General features: G+C 38.8%; 1 protein-coding gene and 1 pseudogene across 1 annotated transcript in view; one reads left to right on the top strand and one right to left on the bottom strand.

Moving 5' to 3' along the window:
• ATP7A (ATPase copper transporting alpha) overlaps positions 1–23,414 on the top strand; it is a 103,542-nt gene that overhangs the window by 52,655 nt on the left and 27,473 nt on the right. Inside the window, exons 3-5 of the mRNA XM_074277143.1 lie at positions 7,749–8,238; positions 8,762–9,487; positions 13,674–13,853. Of these exons, the coding sequence (XP_074133244.1) occupies positions 7,749–8,238; positions 8,762–9,487; positions 13,674–13,853 (1,396 nt within the window). The remainder of the gene's footprint in view (positions 1–7,748; positions 8,239–8,761; positions 9,488–13,673; positions 13,854–23,414) is intronic.
• LOC141548345 (creatine kinase B-type pseudogene) lies at positions 21,066–22,572 on the bottom strand (annotated as a pseudogene).

Genomic DNA, 23,414 nt, shown 5'->3' with positions numbered 1-23,414 from the left:
TGTGGGAGTGGTATTGAAATGTAGACAGTTCACAGTTGATGTACTTTCCTTTCCTTTTCTTTCCCTTTCCTTCCCCCAAATAAAAGTCTGTTAATAAAGTTCCATCTTTCAATCTCATGTCCTTTGGGGATGGAAATAAGCTTCTCGTTGATTTTATTTAATTTGTGTGAGGAAAAGCACAGACTCCAACCAGTCACAGGTCTGTGCTTATGATTACAGCTACAGAAGTTATTAGGGAAAAAGAAAAATACAGTGATAGTTTCCAAATGTTTTCTACTTCTTTGACATCTGAGTAAATTTCATGGACCCTTATTTAATTTTCCTCTCTTAATTCATCTTTCTCAAATTCTTCTAAAGCTAATGTTTCTTTATATTCACCATCTGCTGTGGCATGGGTTCTAGTCTAGTAGACGTCCACTTTTGGTCCCCACAGATGCAGTCATCTCTGATTTGTTTTGGGGAGAAAGCCAAATTGGAAAAATCAGAATCGACAGGTGCCTATTTCATTTATTTATTTTTAGGCACATTTTATATTTTGAATTGATTTTCTGAATAATCATTTTTACTTTGTAACATTTATAATTCTTTGACTAATCAGAACCATCCATCAAGAAAACAAGTGCTATTTTAAAATTTATTGGCTTGAGAAAAAGACTAGCAAAAAATAGATTGTATTCTGTAGTACTTAATTTTTTTCAGTATGTGCTAAGTGTGACACCTGCTTTCTTTGATCTAAAGCAACTGGTACTATGTGCTAAAATAGAAGCTGAATCCCACTAATTATGTAGCTATACAGCTTTACTCCTGTCAGTAGAATCTTTGGTAATTACAGTAAAATTATTTTACTATCTGGAAACCCATACACTTGGAATTTTCTCCAAATAAACTTATATCTTATTTACTGAGAAATATATATTCTATTGAAAACAGGGCCATCTTACCTAGGGAGCTACTTCTGGTAGAAATCTATTTTCTGACAGCATTTATACTTATAATTACAGGACTAAATTCTTCTTTGATATTTACATTTATATTCCTGCATGGTTTTCTAAAAAAGCCCACTGAACTCAGTCATAGATGGTGGTACTGTTTCTTCAAGATCTTCCCAGGATTTACCATTGCTTTACAAAGGACCATTTAAGGTCAGATCAGTGCCATTTGAGTTTAGTTACTTTGCCAAGAAATGGAATTATCTGTTTAACCTGAAAACACTTTTTGATCAATAGCAAATCATATGTGTGTACACACACACAAACAAAATGCAGATGTGTATGACGTGTGTGTATATGTACATATGACATGCATATAAATATACATGTGTGTGTATTCTAAAACAGTGAGAGATTCATAGTGGCACACTTTCTAAGTTTGGCAACTTGAGAGTCAATAATGAAAAGGAAAAAGAACACTTCTAATCACTTCCTGCCTTGCTTGTTCTACTTTTTCTTCCTTCTGGCTTTTGCCAGATATTTCTAGGTCCACTCTTGGTCTATTTTGACATAAAGGAAAACATACAATTGATATGCTAATTAGAATTAGCATTTACTGGGAGTTGCCTGTTTTATGGGAAATTGTAAATCTGGACCAAGATGTTACACTATATATTGTGGACATAGGATGTTGGGTTCTTTTCAGATCATGGTTCCTGTCCTTGAGGCAGCATAATAAATGTGATTACCTTCAGGACATCAATATAGTAACATGTTACAAATATTTTCCTCCCTTTTTAGAATACTTGAAGTCTAATTACAGTCAGCTGATAGGATCATGGTATTTATTACTAGAAAGGACTTTAGAGATTATAATTTTTGAGAATTCAATATGTGGTTTATTAATAATAATAGCTAGCATTTATGCAATGCTTTAAGGTTTAACAAGTACTTTATATGACAGCATCAACCCTGTAAGGTAGGTGCTATCATTATCCCCATTTCACAGATGAGGAAACTGCCATAGGTGATTTTGCCCATCATCACACCCCTAGTAAATGTCTCAGGGTGGATTTAACTCATTTTCCTGACTCCAAATCCACTGTGCCATCACTTATTATGTAACAATCAGATTTGGGAGAAATTGTTAACCCTTTCACAAAGCTCTTGATAGGATTGTGGACGAGCTCTAACAGGAAGTCAGCTATCCTCCCCACCATGGAATAAGGCAGCTTAATAATGCTTTAGAACTTTCATGGGTTTACAGAGGGAATAAATGGGCCAGATTTAAACAGATGGGATGGAATACCATGTTTTTTTTCCCCCACTTCCTCCTGCTTCAGTTCTCACACCTCCTCTTCCTTCAGCTCCCACATCTCTTCCTGTTCCTGCCATCAGCAGGGCTTCCTGGAACGTCACTTCCAGGACACAACCTCACTCAGCACTTATCATGAGGTTGCATTTGAAGGAAGGATCCCAAACACTAATCGCATTTCTCCCTTGTAGACATATGTCCAACTACTGAGCTTTCCTAGAATTACTCCTCTATGGTTCTCATACTTCTACACTTTTATACTCTCTTCATTCCAGTGATTCTGAACTCCCAGCAGCTGGTATACATGCCATATTTCCGATTCTCAACTACTTATTATTCCCTCACAGTCATGTACATATTAGTTTTCATCATTATCATCAGTTTCATCTTCTCATAACTTACAAGTGTTCTGTGTCTGTGGGCACAAACTTCTAAAATCCTTTATCTGATCATAGTCTTTGATCATTTCTTCTCCCTCTTTGTCTTAGAACTACTAATCCTATTTTCTCTTCACCTTGTCACTTTTATTCCTTCTACCCCTCACTCCTTTCCTAGGTCATCACCCTTATACAGGCTACTTTCTCCTTCCTTCCCTATATCTACCCCTTGATGAACCATCTCAATTCCGTACTCTATTATCAAATCCCTTGCTCCCTTTTCCATTTGCTTTGCTCTTATTCACACTCTGCTGAATGGGAGGAAATCATGCTTCCTGGGTCCTCTACAAATTCATGATCTCTAATCTCAGGTGGATCCTCATTGTATCAAGGCAATCATTCTACTCCTGCCTTATCACTTCTCTACCCTATTCTCCACAGTAGTAGTTCCAGACCTTTTTGTCTCCCCATAAACCTCTGTAGCAGTCCCTCGCCATACTCTCTCAGCTGAGAGAATACATCACGAAAATTGAGGTCATTTGTCAAGACTGCCTACTTTTCCTCCCCTTCCTCTCCCATCTCTTGGGAATCTTCCCCTATTATCTCCTCATTCACCCCTGTCTTTCATGGAGAATCACTCAGCAAGCATTTAGGAAGTATTTTCTATATGCCAGGCGGAGTACTAATTATTGGGTATACAAAATCCAGCAAATAGAGTTCCTACCCTCAAGGAGCACATATTCAAATGGGAAGTCAACGAGTGGGTACATGTAAGACATATATGGAGTAGCCATGAGATAGGCTTTGAGGAGAAGGAACTAACTAGTACCTGGTCTCTTGAAGAAGGTGAGAGTTTAATGACGTGTTAAAGTCAGCCAGGGAAAACAAAGCAGAGTGGAGTGGGAGGAAAATGCTGACTCAAGGCATGGTGAGGTCAGCCAGCACAAGGGCATCGAAATAAGAGAGGGTCCCCTGTTGGATACACAGCAGCCCTTCTACTTGCTAAGGCCAAGGCCTCCCTCTCTCTCTCTCTGGACCCTTGATTCATCCCCTTGCATTTTCTTCATCAGACTACCCTCACTCTCTTCCCTATTTTTTTATATTCCTGGATTCAAAAATACAAGTCAGAAAGGCCCAAGTTCAAATTTGACCTCTGACTCTTACTCGTTGTGTGACCCTGTGAAGCCACTTACTATTTATCTTCCTCAGTTTCCTCACCTGTTAAATGGGAGTAATAATAGCATCTGCCTTCCAGGATTGTTGTGAGGATCCAATGAAATAATATTTGTAAAGTACTTTGCAAACCTTAAACCATTGTATAAATGGTAGCTATTCAATCTCTTTCTGTATATTTGCCCTTTCCCTGCTGCCCACAAACATTTTCAGATCTCCTTCATTCTTAAAAAATAACCCTCATTTGTCTGACCATTCTAGGCTCCCCACCACATCCGATTGCTGATTCACATTGGGCTTGCAGTCCACTAAAACCCCTAGATCTTTTTCAGAACAAGTGTTGTCTAACCCTTCCCATCCCATGTGGTACTTGAGGTAGATTTTTGTATTCAAGTGTAAGATTTTACATTTGTCCCTCAAGAACCTTTGGGGTTTTCACTCTGTCACCCACTGTGTTAGCTCTGCCTTCCAGCTCAGTGTTTTCCAATTTGGTAAGCATCCCATCTATGCTGTTATCTAAGTTATTGATAGGTAAGTTAAACAGTAGCCCAAGATCAAACACAGATCCGTAGAATACCCAAGTGGAGATTCCTTGACATGTTGATACATAGTCCATGTTCGTACTGTGGATACATGTATACATGTGTATATATAGGCATAATGTATATACCCTAAACAATTTCACAAAAGCTATTAAGCTCGCCCTCACCTTCCTGTTCCATTCTGGGCCTGGCATTAACACCTGTCATCTCCCCTGGACCTTGGGACAGAGGAACAAGTCTAAGCTGCTTAAAGAGCTAGAAACATAAAAGGCAGTTTTTGTAACGTGAAAGTCATAATTAGATGGACATTTCTTCATTGGGCACAGTGGTGCATTAGGCATACTGGGTTCCATTTTAGGCCTTAGAGTAACAAAGCAGGGCCAAAAGCCAATTGGACCAGATGACATGTTTCCTAAAGTCCTTTTATGATTGTGGCCTCATTGTAGGATGGTATGGAGGAGATCCTAGATTTGCAGAGGACATGCCAGTCTAATATTGTACACACTCTGACACATTTTGCCCAGCTAGGAAGACTCCATTCCAACTCTAGTGTCTCTTCTCTAAGTTCCATCTTGGCCAAAGCCTGAGAAGCTCAGACTACAGTGTGATGCATTTTTCTCCCACAAAGATTCTCACAACCTTTTAAGCTCTGAGTTTAGGGTTATAATCTACATAGGTTCACTGCTAAAGTCTCTGGTCCTGGAAATATATGTAGATAGCAAAATTCAAAACACTCAAAGAGTTAAAAATAAGGAAGTATTTTTTTAAGCATAAAAAAACAACAGGAGAATTTCTTAATTAGCATGCTATAGTTTCCTTATTTACTTATTCATAAGTAGAGTAAAGCAATAAGGAGTATAGTAAGTTCATCACCAAATACTTTTTGTATTTAAAATGAAGGAAGTGACTTTTTAATGGTTTGGTTTTTTAGTAGTTGTTTTTTAAGCAAACAAAAAATTCCCCACTGTTTTTTGTAAGGGACAATCAGATATATTAAAGAGATCAAATTAACTACAAAAGGACACATGGGTGTGAAGTAACAGCATCAGGATTTGAATTTGGGCTTCTTTATTCACGTCCACTGTTCTTTCCAGTGCAGCATCTTGCCTTCCAAGGAGAGGGCATGTATCAGAAGGGATAATCACTCCATCAGTAAGCATTGTTAGGCGCCTGTTATGTGCCATGCAATGTTCTGAGCACTGGGGATACAACAAAAGGTAACAGCTCTCACTCTGATGGGGGGATAGTATGCAAACATCCACATACAAGTAGGCTAGGGACCTGGGTTAAGTTGGAGATATTCAATACGGGGCAGGTGCTAGATTTTTTTTCTCAGTAGTATTTTTTTTCCAATTACATGTAAAGATAGTTTTCAATATTTATTTTTGTGAGATTTTGAATTCCATTTTTTCTTTCTGTCCCTTGTCTTCCCCCTCCCCAAGACAGCAAGGAGTATGATATAGGTTAGACATATGCAATCATTTTAAACATATTTCCACATTAATCATGTTGTTAAAAAAATAAGAAGAAAAAGGAAAACTTACTAGAAAGAAAAGTCAAACAAAAAAAAGTGAAAATAGTATGGCAAGGCACTAGAATTAAGGAGAATTAGGAAAGGCTTTCTTTAGACGGTGGGATTTTAGCTGGTACTTGAAGGAGGCTGAGATGAGGAGGGAGAGTATTTTAGACATTGGGGCCAGCCATTGAAAGTTGCCAGAGGGTGTGTGTGTGTGTGTGTGTGTGTGTGTGTGTGTGTGTGTGTGTGAGAGAGAGAGAGAGAGAGAGAGAGAGAGAGAGAGAGAGAGAGAGAGAGAGAGAGAGAGAGAGCATGTGTGTGTCAGTAGGAACAGACATAAAGAGTAAGAAGACTGGCAAGGCAGGAGAGGAGCTAAGTTATGAAGGACTTTGAATGCCAAACAAAGGATTTTATTTTATTTATATATATATATATATATAGTTATGTAGTTAATTTTCCTCTAAAGAGACATATTCATTCTCCCAAAGCACCAATCTCTGCAAAGTCACAAAATGAAAACCACAGGTTAATTATGGGGAAAATGTGATTGGGGAACAATTCTTTAAAAACTTTTTTTTTTTTTTTTTTTTTCAAAAATTTCTTCACTGACACATTAAAAACCAGGTAGGAACTTAATAATAATGATAGCACAGTTTTCTACATGTCAAATGGTTGAGAATTACACATATCTTACAACACATAATGGCAGTCCATAGCCTCAAACTGTCCACTATCTGCTGCTCGGCCTGTACCTTAGTTCTACCATGTCTCCTGTTGACAGGGAAGACTGCAATGATGGATCTCAAGGACAGAAGCTTAGAGAAGGACCAGCTAACAGCTCCTATTTTAGGGAAATTGTAAATATCTCCCATTTCAGTGAATATGATTTTTAGCTATTTGTTTTGAAGAGGGGTGTGTGTATCTGAGTGTGTACGTGTTTTACATGTCCTGAGTCTGTGATGTCACTCATCTAATGCTCTCCCATTGGCTGTGCTCTTTCATATTATCTCCCAACAACCCTGGGAGAGGGACAGGGTAGGTGTAATTCTCATTTTATATACAAGAAAGTTGAGCTTTAGGGAAGTTCTCACCTCACCTGAGGTCATCTCGGAATTGGGAAGAACTGGCACTAGAGATAATTCAAGTCTTTTGAAACCCACTTTAGGGTGCTTTCCTCTTTGTCAGACATCTTTGTAATGTGGGGAGAAGGAGTTGTCATGGCAGTAATCTCAATGTGACAACACATTGACACTAAAGGAGACAGCAAAAATAGACACTGAAGGGGAGCAGGAATGTATGCCACAAGATCATGGGAATGAGCGAATGTAGCCTTGACTTCTATAGACTCACCAGAGAGTTTTTTAGGTTTGTTTGTTTTTTTCCCTCAGACACAGACCTGCAATATGTTGACTTTGGCAAGACTTGATTATACCTAACCCTGACGTTAAAGTTATCTTAATTGACCCATTTCTGATTTGAAGATTAAACTCCGTACCTAATTATTTTCTTTAGTTAATCCTTTTCCCTAGGGATTTAGCATGTTGAGTTGTTGGGTAAACTTGAAGTATTGTGGTAATTTTCGTGAAGAGATGTTAAGAAAAAACAGTTTGTATCCCATTGGGAAATTCTAAGTGTGTTTGTCCATGTACAGGTTTCATGTGCTTTTCCAGTCCTGTAGTTACGATCGCCTACCTTCAACCATATCCATTTTATCAATATATTCTACTTTTTCTTCAGGGAGAACATGCAAAGTCAGAAGTGACGGAGAAACTTCTCTGAGAGGGAAGGTGTTGAGCACGTTTTATGGATCTTGTTTGTGGCAGTATGATCTGGTAGCTTAAAAATATTTGTCACATCTCTTAACTAACCCTGGCTCTCCCAATTTTCTTCCCATAGGTTTCACTGGCAAAAAAAATGGCAACCATTATCTATGACTCCAAACTACAGAATCCAGGCTCACTGCGGGAAGCGATCGATGATATGGGATTTGAGGCTTCTCTCCCTGATCCCACCCCTCAGCCTGTCTTAACAGACACTCTGTCTCTGACTGTTACTTCTTCACTGGCCCCATCATGGGATCAAATCCAGAGCACATTGCTTAAGGCCAAGGGTGTAACAGACATTCAAATTTCTCCTCAGCAAAGCTCAGCAACTGTGACAATGATCCCTTCTGTGGTGAATGCCAATCAGATAATCCAGCTGGTTCCGGGTGTCAGTTTAGATACTGGAGCACCAGAAAAGAAGTCAGCCTCTGGTGAAGACACCAGTGTAGTTCAAGCAAACGGAGTCATGCTGAAGATGAAGGTGGAAGGCATGACATGCCATTCATGCACAAGCACCATTGAAGGAAAAATTAGTAAATTGCAAGGTGTTCAGCGAATTAAAGGTAATGCTCTTTGATTTCTTCTTCTTTTTTTTTTTTTTTCTTTTCGAGTTGAAGGAAAGGAGTGCTTTTCCCTTTTGGCTTTTGAACTTTCTCTTTCTTCCAAAAATCCATTCTTTGAGTGGTAAAAAGTGATGAGAGTGGAATGCTTACTCTTATTCCCACATTTGTATTCCAGCCTGAATGTCAGTTAAGTTCATGTCTTTAATTAGAGGATAGGTGATTATCATACCCTGATTTGGAGGAGGAGATTTGGGGGCCTGGAGATGTAAGGAGTTGAGGATTCCTAAAGCAGCCATCCTCTAATGGAGCTTCTTATCGTAGCAACTCCACTTTACTTTATTGCCACAGTAAAAAATAAAAGCACTCATGTTTTTCTGGAAAGAAAAAGAATATTTTATGAAAGGAAGAGAAGAATGAGGGTGGAAAAAATATGTATTACAACATTAACAGGGTATCCTATGCCTTGTTTTGTTAGGTGAGGACTAACAACAACTAAATTATGCTTTTTTTTTTTGTTTCTCAGTCTCCTTGGATAATCAAGAAGCATCTGTTGTGTATCAGCCTCATCTTATTACAGCAGAAGAAATAAAAAAGCAAATCGAGGCTTTGGGTTTTCCAGCATTCATGAAAAAACAGCCCAAATACCTCAAGCTGGGAACCATCGATGTAGAACGCCTGAAGAACACGTCAGTCAAATCCAATGAGGATTCACAGCAAAAATGTTCCAAATCTACAAAGGGCTCAACTTCTACTTTCGTCATAGATGGCATGCATTGTCAATCCTGTGTGTCCAATATCGAGAGCCATTTAACTACACTCCCAGCTGTAAAGAGCGTGACAGTTTCTTTAGAAAATAAATCTGCTGTGGTGAAGTATAGTGCCAAATTAATCACTCCAGATGCCCTGAGAAAAGCTATAGAAGCCATCTCACCAGGGCAGTATAAAGTGAGGCTTGCAAGTGAATGTAATAGCAACCAGAACTCTCCAACAGTCGCTTTTCTCCAGAAGCCATGGGGCAGTGCCACTAGTCAGCCTTTGACTCAAGAAACTGTTATAAATATTGACGGTATGACTTGTAATTCTTGTGTGCAATCAATAGAAGGTGTCATATCGAAAAAACCAGGTGTAAAATGCATACGCGTCTCACTTGCCAGTAGCACTGGGATGATTGAATATGACCCTTTACTGACTTCTCCAGAAATCCTAAGGGAAGCCATAGAAGATATGGGATTTGATGCAACCTTAACAGGTAATTAATTCCCTCAATTGCCTTTTCTTCAATGCTGTAATGCTGTTTTATTTCCATTTTGGCAATTATCTTGGTTTTTTTTTTTTTATCAAATAGAAATGAGTTGTAGAGCATTATAGTAAACAGAATTCCAGATTTGGAGGCAGGAAGAGCCCAGGTTTAAATCCTGCTTATCAGCTTACTTACCAGTTGTGTGACCAAGAGGGGGCATTTAACCTCTCAGGGCCTCAGTTTCCTCCCCTGTTAATTAAGGGGAATGGACTAGATGGCTTCTGATTCTCTATCATCCTGTGATCATTTTCCTCAGGTTCTTATATTAAGATTATTTTTAAAAAAAACTGGACTCAGCTGTTTGTTCTTTCCTAACTAGAACCAAACTAGTTGGTATCTTCGAAATGCAGTTTTTACCCAGTATGTATCCAGCAATAGGTGAACTTGGCCAAACTACAGTTGTTTTGAACTTGATTTGAACCTGGCTTGAGAGTAAAATGGAAACTATTCTACTATACTTCTCTGATTGAAATGTATGAAAAAATTGGGCAGCTGCTCCAATGTCAGCGTAAAGTTGTTTCTAGACCATCTCATTAATTTCCACTGTCTTAATGAAGGCAAACATTGCCATGCAGAGATCTTCCTATTTCACTCTCATATCAACTGAGACAATGTCAAATGCACTTCTCTGTGCCTAGTGATTGCAGCAGATCCATGATAGTAACATGGAACCGACTCTTAATGACTGTTGGAGACATGGATGGCACCTTTTCTTGGTGTTGATTATACTCATTTTAATATAGTGTATTTCAAAAGACAAAATTTCTGACGCCTATTTATTCCTCTGCATTAGTAAAATCACATGGAGAGACTAGAAGGTTTAATACCTGTAATTTTGGAAATTTTAATAGATTAAAGGGATTTCACAGCACTTACAGAGGAAAATAATGAAAAGGAAGTGTGATATAATGGAAACAGCCAGGAAACACAAGCTCTACTGCTACCTGCCTTTAATTAGCTCTGTTTTCTTTGGACAAGTTGCTTCCTTGGCCTTCTTTTCCTTATCTGTGTGATTGAAGAGATTAGGCTAGAAAAGTTTCAAGTTTCCTTCCATCCAAGAATTCAGTTCAATCCAGCAAGCAGTACCTAGTTACTGATGTGGGAACATTGCCTCTGACACTCGGTAAGATGATGATCCTAAGAGAAGGACTAGGGCTTTCAGATAGAACCAGATTCTGTTTCATTTGCCATTATTGTCATGCCATTTTTGAATTCTGCTGATGTATTAATGTATTCTCTCCGAATCGTGATTTCAAATAATTGAAGGAAATGCCAAATTTCAGTTAGAGCTCAGTGAAAGGAAAGATGTAGATTTTTCCCCATCCAAGTTCTCAGCCTTTTGGGTCCAGAACTCTCACTTGTTAGCACTCTCACCCTTATGTTTTTGACTTTCTGTTATTGTAAACTTGCCTAACCCCTAGTAGAGTGAGACTCCTTGTGGTCATGGCCTTGCTTAGAGTCTCACACTTAGTAGAAGATTAATAAATGCTTGTTGAATGGAATGCTAATGCAGCCTATCCAAAAGAAAGCTCTTGAAAAGAAATTGGTTTATTTGACTCCTTTGTTCTGACATTCTTTTTAATGCCCCTAGGACCATCTTTGGTTAGATGGAATTTTCTCTTGTTCTGCCTGAGTAATCATTTGCCAAATATCACTTGTTTTATGGACCTGCATTTGGAAGTCACGCTGGACTTTACATTTAAATAGTGTCAAAATTGCAAAAGAATAAATAGGTTAAGGGTTAAGTTGTCTACCAGACTTGAAATAACCCAATTAATCTGAAAACTTTAAATGATTGCCATTATTAATTGATTTTTTTTTTTTGCATCAGCTGGATATCTCAGTAATTATTGGTAATTTTGAAGGAATGAGGAAGCTTTAAGGCAAGATTAAGTTATAAAGTAAACCATTGCCTTTGAAAATGAAATACCTCTTGGAATTTTTCCCCTGGCAACTCTGGTATTGCTTGATACTCTTCCTGGGCACTAAATACTTAAGATAGAGCCAACACTAAAGATTGTTTTCCCATGACCAGGAAAGTAGCTAAGACACTGGGAGAATCTCGTTCCCTACACTTGGGGGAACGATTGAACTTTTGTCAAAATATGAACAAGATGGAGTCACTTGAATGCCAAGGCCAGGCAGGCCCCAACCAGTCGTTCATGGGGGGAAAAAGACTATATAGGGCCATTAGTGGTCGATGCTATTTAGCCCCTTGGTTTTCTTTACATATATCACCTCACTGCAGATGGAAGACTATGGTCAATCCTCACCTCACAGGTTGTGGTTAGTTTTCAAAGGAAGGCCAGGAGCCAGGGGAGTAGGAGTAACATTAGATGGGGATTTCCTGAGGCTTCAAGGGAGAGTAGAGGCTTTGCTCAGTTTCCGAGGGGTAAAAGATTGAAGTGGAAATTCCCTGCATTTTACCTTGCAGCAGGGCATTCATTATGCTGATCTGTGGGGAATTCTTCCTAAATGTCCTCTGCTCTGATACCTGCTGTGGCTTAATGAATATTTCCTGTGTTTCATTAGAGGAGTAAACACTTTATTATGCCATCCTCCCAAAGACATTATCTAATTTTTCACAGTTAAATAGAGTTGAAAGCTTGGAGGTATATTTATTTTTGCCTATTAGAGCTAATTAGGGGAAATTGCTGTTTCTGACAAACATGGTCTTATCCGTTAGATTCAGATAAAGAGTTAGAAATCCCTACATCTTGTTTGACCTTCCTTCACCCCAACTCAATGTCGCAAGTCCAAGATCGACAGGTTAGAAGAAGTAACAGAGGTCAGATTTTAACCCAGTCTAAGAAAGAGCCTGCAGATCCTTGCCACTTAGGCTTGTCTTTGTTCTTTCAAAAGTGAGTTCGTAAAACTAAGTTATCAAGAGAATCTAAAAGCATTTATGAACTAATTGCCACTTTTTTCTCTACCTTCTTTTTAATTAACTTACTGGTACAATCTTTTTCAGTTTCCTTCTGTAAATTTGATCTCATTTTTGTCTGCTTTAAAAGCCCATAAGGCAGGATTTCTTAAACTTTTTCCAGTCATGACCCTTTTAGCCTGAGAGATTTTTATGTGATATTGGGTACATACATATATAAAATAAGTATACTAATCAAGCGTTTACTGATTATAAGTCATAATTTTGCAACCCCATATTGGGTCACAACCCACAAGTTGAGAAGCTTTGCCTTAAGTGAATGGAGAGTGCTTTTCCATTGTGATTGTGATATCAGTTTCTTATTTGAGGAGGATAAACATGTTTAGATTGGGGCAGAGTAGAGCAAAACTCCTATTTCTTAGGATCTCTTAGTCAAGTAAACATTTATTAATGAGAAGGGACTTTTACCCAAACTCCTCCTGAAAAGTATCAGATAACTAGAGAAGAATCAATGAGGCTAATACCCATTTTACTTAAAAACAATCAAGTCTACTTCTGTAGGGGTATTATCATATTAATATGACCATTAAAAGTAATTTTGAAAAATTCCTCTTATCTTTCTATCCCTACTCATAGGAGAATGGCAGTGGTTGGAAGACCTTATTAGAACCAGATTTGTGCTCTTTTGATTCAATTAAGATTCTACTTGGACAGGGCTGGGTAGTAAGGAGATGGAGAATCAGAGCTGTGGAAAGACACCAATGGATGTGGATGGCGTTTTTCTATTACAAGTCTTTTAAAATTATCTTTCACCTCTTTTTCCCCCGAGGCAAGTGGAATTAAGTGATTGCCCAGCAGTCATTTAATGATTTTCATGGTTGCCTTATTGATTTATTTAGTACTTAGGGGTATCCCAGGGACACATGCATAGCCAGTTAACTGGGAAACATCTTTTGTAGGTGTGGTTTCCAAGCTTTTGTAGTGTATTAATCACAGTAGCATCTATGTCTACTTAGAAAACTATGTTCATGTATAGTGTTCTATCTGTAGAAGGTCGATTATTAATGAAACGGAGCCCTTGCAATAGCACCATGGTTTTCCAGTGATCAATAGCCCATAAGTTGGGATCTACTAGTATAGGCTATAAACCATTTGGTGTAATACTGCAAATAAGCAAACCCTCTTCCCCCTGCCCTAAGGAGTGGAACTTTTGTTGTGTATAAAAGTCTTCATTGGAAATGTTGTTTTCAGATTCAAATAATGAAACATGCAGCAAAACAATGATTCCAACTCATAGTAAAGAAGAGCCAAAACCTCCGGTCCATGATAAAGAGGAGGCAAAGACTCCAGCGAAATGTTACATCCAGGTCACTGGCATGACTTGTGCCTCGTGTGTAGCAAACATCGAAAGAAACCTACGCCGAGAAGAAGGTGAGAAATTTAGAAAAATATTTTCTAATAACTTTGAGAGCCTTTGTCATTTTCATGGTATTAGGTGTCTGGATGCCTGAGACTCTCCTTGTGTATCTCACTTTTAAAAACCTTTTTAAGCATAAATATTTCTAGAACTGACTCTAGGCCACTGAAAGACCTTAGATTAGTCCCTTGACCACCAATGTTTTTTTGGTTGCTCTCTGTTTATGTAGAGAAAATGTCCCATTTCTTTCATTTGAACAGTTTTATGTAGTTACAGGCAGGTCCCTCAGCCTTCTTGGTGCTTCCCGTAACTCTGAGAAATAAGGTGCAGAGAAGGTGTATGACTTGTACTGGCTAAGAGATTTCTTCATCTGAGAATGCCTTATGCTAATGAATTCCGGGTCCAGTCCTTATCCCAGGTGCTCTAATTCCCTTTTCTTCTATAATAGTGGTTAAGACTTCTAGAAAATGATGTAAGACCTGATTATGTTGGTATTCAGTAAATATTTATTAATTTTCCAGTGTAAAAATGCTTTAAAAAATAAAATGAGGATCTGTAGGTTTTTAAAAATTTCCAATAGTATTTTATCTTCCAAATACATGTAAAGATAGTTTTCAACATCTATTTTGTAAGACTTTGTGTTCCCTCCCTCTTTTCCTTCTCCATTCCTCAAGACAGCAAGCAATTTGATATAGGTTATGCATGTATAATCCTTTTAAACATATTTCCATATTTGTCAGGTTGTGCAAGAAAAATCAGACTAAAAGAGAAAAGGCCATGAGAAAGAAACAAACAAACAGACCAAAAGTGAAAATAGTAAGCTTCAATCCACTTTCAGTCTCCATAGTTCTCTCTCTGGATGCAGATGGCATTTTCCAAGAAGCTCTATAGTTTTAACTTTACCTTTTAGTTTAAGTATCTTGTTTCTACAAAATCTCACTAGTATCTTTTCAGCACTTTCACCTCTATTTTCTTAACAGTATTTTTTCCAATTACATGTAAAGATAGTTTTCAAATTTCATTTTTATATGAGTTTGAGTTCGAAATTTTTCTTTCTTCCTGTTCCCAGAGAACAAGCAATTTGATATAGGTTATACATGTACAATCATTTTAAACATATTTCCACATTGTTTCATGTTGTGTTAGAAGAATAAAAACAAAAGGGAAAAACCAAGAGAAAGAAAAAACAAAAACAAAACCAAAACATTTTACAAAATGAAAATAATGTACTTCAATCTGCATTCAGTCTTTGAAGTTCTTCCTTTGGATGTGGATGGCATTTCCCATCACAAGTCTTTTAAAATTATCTTTCACCTTCTTTCCCTGCCAAGGCAATTGGGATTAAGTGACTTGCCCAGGGTTTTAGAGCCATTAGGTATGTTAAGTATTTGAGGTCACATTTGAACTCAGGACCTCCTGACTCCAGGGTGGGTGCTCTATCTACTACGCCATCTAGCTGCCCCTTACCTCTATTTTCAGTAAAAGTATTTTAAGGTGATATATAATAGAACCATGATTTCAGGTTACAAGGTCTTAGAAAATTCAAATCAGACATTTCGTATTCAACATTTGCTCCACAGCAATAATTTACTAAGTGCTTCCTGTTTAGAAAGCAGTGTGCTAACTACCAGGGAAGAGAAACGAAATTTAAATGAAACATGTAACTTCAAGTTTCGCAGGGGATGTGACACAAACAGACCTCTTACTAGAGCTCACGTTGTTGTAGGATATATTCGTTAAAGAGATGCAAACTGGAACATTCTGTGAATTTTTTTGGGGGGGAAGTTATAGAAGAAAGGTGTTCAAAGATGCTCAGGGACCATCTAGCCCAACACTTCCAGGCCAGCCCTTTTTATTTTTGGATAGCTCTGATAATTGTTCTGATGTTTTTCTATTCCATGTAGCCTAAATCTTGTGTGTTTGCATAACCCCTGCCCATTGCTCCTGATTCTGCTCACTGGGGTCATATAGACCAACTCTCATTTCCCTGCCATAGTTCAGCCTCTTACACAGCTTTCATGTCCCCTCAAAATCTTCCCTTGTCCAGGTTAACCACCACTGATTCTTTCAACTGATCCTCCTATAAACTTCTGGCTTCTTGTCGCCATCTTCTGGACACATTCTAGCTTGACACTGTCTTTCCTGAAATGTAAAATATTCCCTAAAAAAAACTTTCCTAAAAAGTTCCCAGAACTGCACACACTGCTCCTGATGCATTCTATTTCTTCTCAGGATCTGTCAGTCAGGCAATAAAATTTTATTAAGTACCCACTGTATGCCAGGCACCGTGTTAAACAGTGGGGATACAAAAAGAAACAAAAGACATCCCATGACCCCAAAGAGTTAACAATCTAATGGATAGCAATCCAAGAATTATGTATACATAAGCTGTATATAGAATAAATAGGAAATAAAGAGAGAGAAGGCACTAGAATTAAGAAGTTAGGTTTAGAAAATGGGATTTTAGTTGAGACTTAAAAGGTAAACAGGAAAGCATCCCAGGTCGGGAGGATGGCCAGAGACGATACTAAGAGCCAAGAAATGGAGCATTTTGTTCACGAAACAGTCAGGAGGCTGGGCTTACTGGATCCAAGAGTGTGTGCATAGGAATGAGGCATAAGAAGACTGGAAAAGTCTTATAAAAAGTTATAAAGTGCCTTAAAGGTCAAACAGAGTAATTGGCATTTGATCCTGGAGGTGATGGGGAAGGACTGGAGTTTATTGAATATGGAGAGGACTGGGGAGAGAGAGGCAAGCAGATTGCCAGAAGGCTTACTGCAGAAGTTTAGTTGTGAAGCAGTGGGTTGCCATTACTGCAGCCTAGGGGAACATTAACTTTTTAACTCTGTTGACTCATTGACTCCCCTAGTTTTCACACCATTAAAATGCCAAATCTTTTCCATTGGCCTCTATGTGGTCCCCATCTAGAGAGAACGATAGAGAATGTGACTTTTGAGATATTTCAGCCTAACTCAGATTTTTTAGCCTGGAAAATGTGTTTTTATATTTGTCAGAAATGATCACATAGGATAAAAATAATGTAATCAATTGAAAAATCCTCTGCTGATGAGACCAAAGTTATAGGTCTATTCTCTCTACTATACCTGTTAATACCAATTTTCTTACAAGAACATAGCATTAGTTATAAGGAGCAAGTAAGTGTGGCTAAATGATTAGAAATTCATGCCCACACCTGAGGGAAAAAACTTCATTTTTTGTGTCCTGCTAATCAGAACCATTAACCCCATCTTATGTAAGGAGAGAGGTGCCTTACTGTGTTGATGATCATAATTTCTTTTTTTTTTTTTAATTAAAGCTTTTTATTTACAAAGCATATGCATGGGTAATTTTTCCAACTTTGACCTTTGCAAAACCTTTTGTTCCAAATTTTCCTCTCCTTCCCCCCACCTCCTCCCCTAGCTGGCAGGTAGTCCAATATGTTGAAATACATGTTAGATCCAATAAATGTATACATATTTATAGTTATCTTGTTGCACAAGAAAAATCAGAGATGATCATAATTTCTAATGCAATAATTGTCAATACTACTTGTGCCAGCCAGATTTATTATAACTATTATATTATAACTATTTATTATAACTAATTTATTATAATTAATGATTCAAAGAGAGGTAAAATGATATTATGGATGGAGGACTGGCATTGGAATTGGGAAAATATGGGTTTGCCTCCTGCCTTCAGTAGCTTATTAGTTTTATGACCCCAAACAACTCCCACAGTAAGATTAGAAATTACACTTGAGTTACCAGTCTGCAGTGGTTTCTACTGGAGAGAGTTTCTAAACTTGGAGTTCCATTTATTGATGAAATCATAGATCTGGACTCATAATTCAGACTTTTCACAGCCTAACTTCCCCCAGAATATTCCAAAGTAGTAAGGTTTCACTGTGTTAAGTAAAGAAATATATAAACTCTCTCATAAACTTGTCTTGAATTGAGTACCTAGATAGAACAGTAGCCTCATTAAAATCAGTTTTAGCTACTTGGGATGGACAGGAGCTTCTTTTCTAATTTGATTTCAAATACAAAAGCAAGACCACGAGCAAGTCACTTAACTTCTCAGCTTTTCCTCTTCCTCATTCCACCAATACTCCAAAACTGGGAATTACAGATAAGTCGCTGATTTGACTTGGTAGAAGAAGCCTCCACAGCGGGAGTCCCCTAGACCAGGGATATCATGGATAGGGGCAAAACCAAATGGATACAGATATTTTAAAAAACAACCCAACGTGAAACCACAAGTGTGCATTGTTGCTGGCTTCCCTTTTTAGTGTCACTAAAATGGCTTCTCTGCACATGTGTTCCTCTCTACTACTGTGCATTATTATAAATTCTGTTGATGGGTTTTGTGATTTTTGCTTTGTTTTACATGGCTGCAGCTAGTGTGGCTCTTACTCAGTGTTGTTTTCTTCCTTCCAAAACACCTGATATGTCTTCCCAAACGATAGGAACAATTCTGTGGCTTACTGAATAATGCCAGATGTGTAAAAGCCTGCCCCAATCCACAGCTCCACCAACAGTGCAATAATGTGCTTCTTACTAATGTACCATACCTCTGCCATCAATTAAATTTGTTCAAAGTAGTGGGTGGAAGGTGGGACTCTTAGAGCTTTTGGGGTTTTTTTAAACTATTTTTCCCTAATTATTAGAGAGTTTGGACAACTTTTCAAATGGTTATTGATCATTTGTGCTTTTTTGAAGAAATATATATTCATATCCTTTGAAATTAGATTTTATTATATTAATTTAGGTCAATTCCACAAAAAATTTTGATGCCTGATTTTTACCAGAAATATTTATGGTAAGAACTTTTCCCTAGTCAGTTCTTTCTTTTATTCTGTTTGTGTTGCTTTTTGTCATAAAGAAACTATTTTTACATAATCATATCCATATATTTTGCCTCTGATATTTTCCTTTATTGGTTGAATAAATAAAAATTGTCCTCTTATTTTTGTAACCACAATAGTAATATTACCAGAATCAGACTAAGAGAAAGACTGGGATTTTTAGCTAGGCATTAACATTTGAGAAAGGGGTGCTTCAGGAGGTGAAACATATTTATGTTCCCACAGATTGGTAGGCAGATCCTTCACAGGGTTGCCATCCTTGCAATCTGTGGCCACATCACACCCCTGACATCCTCACATGATATGGATTGCTGCCACCTCAGTGCTTGGTCTGAAAGCCTGAAAAAATCATTGGTATCAGTGGGTTGGTGGTGGAGAGGGTACCAATAGTAAAGGCAAAGGGGGATGGCAGCTACCACCTGTACCCTCCCCAGTCCCTGTTCTCAACCCACCCTTTCCACTTTGTCAGATGGATCCCTCTATTGAGTAGCTCTTTGTCTTAGATTTCTTCCTCTCAAATTCCTCCCATCTTCTGGTCCTCACTAGTGCCTAGTTTTCTCCTAAAATGCCACATTTCTTGGCATCCTCTTTAAAGCTGCTGCTCCTTCTCTCTCATCCTCTGACACACTGGAGCAGAGGAAGAATTGACATACCCCTTGCTCCCTACTGCTACTTTCAGGCCCTCTTTCTGCCACCATCACTCAACCACTGCTCCTTTAAAGTTCATTTCATCCTATCCTAAACCTTGTTGCTACAGACCTTCATGTCACTCTACTTTCTCCCAAATAAATTCAGTACCTAACTTCCCAGTTATTTTATTATGTTGGATTATATATAAATACTTATATAAATTATATATAAATATATAAATACTCGTCTGAAAGTTTTTGATTCTAATTTTGAATTGTCTATTCCATTCTGTTGACCTATTAAGGATTAGTTTTAATTCGATTGTTTATAATCTAACTTTTTTTCATTTTGAAGTGCCAAGCATATAGTAGATACTAATAAATACTTATTGACTTCATATAAAGGTTGGGGTTTTTTGCCCCATTCTCCTAAACTTAACTCCCCATAGAAGATGTTTCAAACCTTCTCTTAATGTAGATACTACATTAACTCCCCATTCTTCAACATAGGTTTGTGCCTCCTATTTCACTCAAGAAATTAAGGCTATCCATTGTGCTCTCTCTCTTCCTCCCTCCTTTACACTCCATATCATTTTAGCATTGTCCTTCATCCTCTCTTCCTTTGCTCCTGAATGGAATGGCATTTCTCCTTACTAAGGCCAGCTTTGGGTCCTAGGACCTCCCATAATCTCGGGCAGCTTGACCCATTGATCATATCTCTCCTTTTCCTTCTTTTCAACTTCTCCTTACCAATTGAAGCCTTCCCTACTTCTTTCAAATATACCCACATCGCCTCTACCCACCAGAAACCTTCACTTGACTCTAGTATCCCTTCAAGCTGTTGTTTAGCCTCTCCTCCTTTTCACAGCCAAACACCTAGAAGAAACTTTTTACACTCACTACTTACACTTTCTTATTTCTCACTTACTTTTCAATCCTTTGTAATTAGGCTTCTGTCTCACTATGAAACTACTTTTTCCAAGGTCACTAAAATGATCTCTTTATTGCTAAATCCAGTATATTTTTTCAACTCTTATCCTTCTTGATTTATTTCTCTACATTATTGGGTAATACCCCTTTCTTCCTTCTGGATACCCTCTTCTCTTTGTTTTCATGACATTATTTTGTTAATTCTATTCCTATATGTTTAACCTGTGCTTCTTGGTCTCATTGTAGAATTTTCATCCATGTCTTACTTCCTTGTAGATATACCCCAGGGATCTGTCCTAGGCTCTCTTCTTTTCTTTCTTCTTCCTGTGTTCACATTCTCTCTCTTTCTCTGTCTCTCTGTTCCTGTCTCTGTGTGTGCCTCTATCTCTCTCCTCCCATCCTGTGATATCCTATCTATTCAACTATTGTCTTTGTGCAAATGGTTCCCAGATCTACAAATAATACTCATATATCTCTCTTGAACTCTAGGATTATATATCCAGTTGTCTGCTTGACATCTCCACATGGATGTCCCATTATGTATCTAGTCTATCACATTCTTATATTATCATTTGTTTAGCCATTTCCCAATCAGTTGGTACCCAATTTGTTTCCAGTTCTTTGCACTTTTTTTTTAGTACATGTATATTATTGGACCTTTCTTTTTGTCTTTGACATCTGTAGCTGAATTGAACTTTGAAACAATGATAGTCTTGGGTTACGGAGGAGTATGAGATTTTCTGCTCTATCCCTGAAAGGGACCAGTCTGCTGACTTTTGGGAGTTCCTGTCTGCTTTTTTTTTTTTTTTTTTTTTTTTTTTTTTCCAGGCCAAAACAATAGTTTTATTTCAGCATTCAGCAATCTCAGCCATCAAAAAATAAAACTCTAACACCAAAGGATGGAAGGAAGACTTCTCTACAGCATGATTTAGGTGGGCTGCATCCGGAACCCCCCCGGGGCACCACAGGCAGGAAGGATGGTGGTTATTCATTCATACAATAAATTAGGAAGCGAAGAATTCAGGGGGCCAATTGCTCATTTCTGGGCTGGCATAAGGTCATCGATGGACTGGCCCTGCTCCAAACGCTTCTCCATCTCAATGAGCAACTTCACACCATCCACCACCATCTGCACCAGCTCTACCTCTGAGAAGCCCAGTCGATCAGCATTGGAGATGTCAAAGACACCACCCACAGCTGCTGTGTCCACTCCACCTGTGCCCCTTTTCTGCAGTCTCAGCTTCTTCAGCACCTTGCCAAACTTCTCATACTTGCCCAGGTGGGGAAGTTTGATGTGGACACCTGCACGCAGGCCTGTGCCTAGGTTGGAGGGGCAGGTCAGGATGTAGCCCAAGTGGGGGTTCCACATGAACTCGTAGTTCTTGGTCTTAAAAAGGGTTTCAATCTGGGTGAGCCCTGTGCAGAACCTTGTGAACACCTCTTTCATGTTACCCCCCTTCTGCATGGAGATAACCCTCAGGTGATCTTCCTCATTAATCCATACCAGAAAGGTCTTGTTGTCATTGTGCCAAATGCCCCTGCCATCAGGCCAGTCTCGGGCCATGCCAGATGCCAAGAGGAGGGGGGAGACGGGCTTGTCGAAGAGGAAGTGGTCATCAATCAGCTGCTGCTGTTCCTGCTCAGTCATGTTCTTCAAGGCGTAGTACTTCCCATTCAGGTCACCTTCCAGGCTGGCCAGAGCTTCCACAGAGTTTCTCTACTGCACGGCGCTCGCCCCGGCTACAATGTGGAGGCAGGCAGAACCCCCGGATGCTACGACCAGTTTGAACACGAGAACTCAGCACATAGTTAGGATCCAGGTCATCACCACCCTGCAGATTGTCAGGGTTAAGATCAGTCTTATGCTCATCTGAAGGCTTGTAGCCACCATGGCGGTCCTCAATGATGGGATCAAAGAGTTCCTTGAACACCTCATAGCTCTCTTCATCTCCAGCCACACAGCCCACAGTCATGATGAATGGGTGCCCTGGGTTGTCCACGCCGGTCTGAATGACATCATCCAGAGTGAAGCCGCTGGATGTGGCCTTATCCCGGAGTTTCAAGTAGAGCTCCAGTGTCAGCACCTTCGCCATGTGGTTGTTGTGGTTGGAGAGGTCGGGGTACTCCTCCTTGGCGGAGCAGCGGGACTTCATCGTGTTGTGGCTGTTGGAGAATGGCATGGCGGCAGGAGGCGCGGTCGTTCCCAAAGGTCGCGGAGGGAAGGAGCTTCGGAAGATGCTGCTGCTGCTGCACCGAGATCTCAGGCCACCTAAGCGGAGCCCAGTCACCGAGTCTCCTCCTGTCTGCTTTTTAAAGTTTTGTCTTTCATTCCTTAATTTCACTTCTTAGTACTGTGGGCTGGGAAACCAGATTGAGCAAGATATTCACCCCTCCAGGCTTTGCTTCCTCTTCTGTAAAATAAAGGGTTTGGCCTAGATGATCTTGAAGGTCATTTCTAGCTCTAAATCTAAGATCCAATGATTTCACACTTAATATTTCTAAAACAAAACTCATTTTTTTTAATTGTAAACCTTTAATTCTCATCTCTTAATTTCTCAGTTTTGGTCAAGGATGTCCCTCTTCTTCCATTTACAAAGTTTACAATCCTAGGATTGTTCTTAACTTTTCACTTCTATGCCCTTGCCACATCTAATCAGATGTCAAGCCTTGTTACTTCCACTTCCTCAAAATCTCTCACATCCATCCTATTCTAGCTATCACCATTCAAAGCACAGCTACCAAGGCCTTCACCACCTCTCATCTGGATTGTTACAATGGATTAATTCGGCTCTTTCTCTCTATAATTGATCCTCCACAAGTTGCGATCACTTATGTATGGGCCTGACCATGTCACTGCCCTGCTTCAGAAACTTCAGTGGTTCCCTCTTGAATTTAGGATAAAATATAAACCCTTCTATTTGGCATTTAAAACTCTTCACAGTCTGGCTTTAGTCTATCTTTATGGGCTAATTATACATTAATCATCCTCACAAACTCTGCACTCCAGCCAAAGTGACCTACAAGTATCCATAGTCAAGCAAAACAAATTCCCACATTAGGTATGTCCAAAAAAATGCGTCATTTCACATCTTGAGTCACTCACCTCTCTGTAAGGAGGATATCGTGTATTTTATCATCTAGAATCATGA

The sequence above is a fragment of the Sminthopsis crassicaudata genome, chromosome X, assembly GCF_048593235.1.
Source record: "Sminthopsis crassicaudata isolate SCR6 chromosome X, ASM4859323v1, whole genome shotgun sequence".
Taxonomy (NCBI): Eukaryota; Metazoa; Chordata; class Mammalia; order Dasyuromorphia; family Dasyuridae; genus Sminthopsis; species Sminthopsis crassicaudata.
This window is presented reverse-complemented; position numbering and strand designations above follow the sequence as displayed.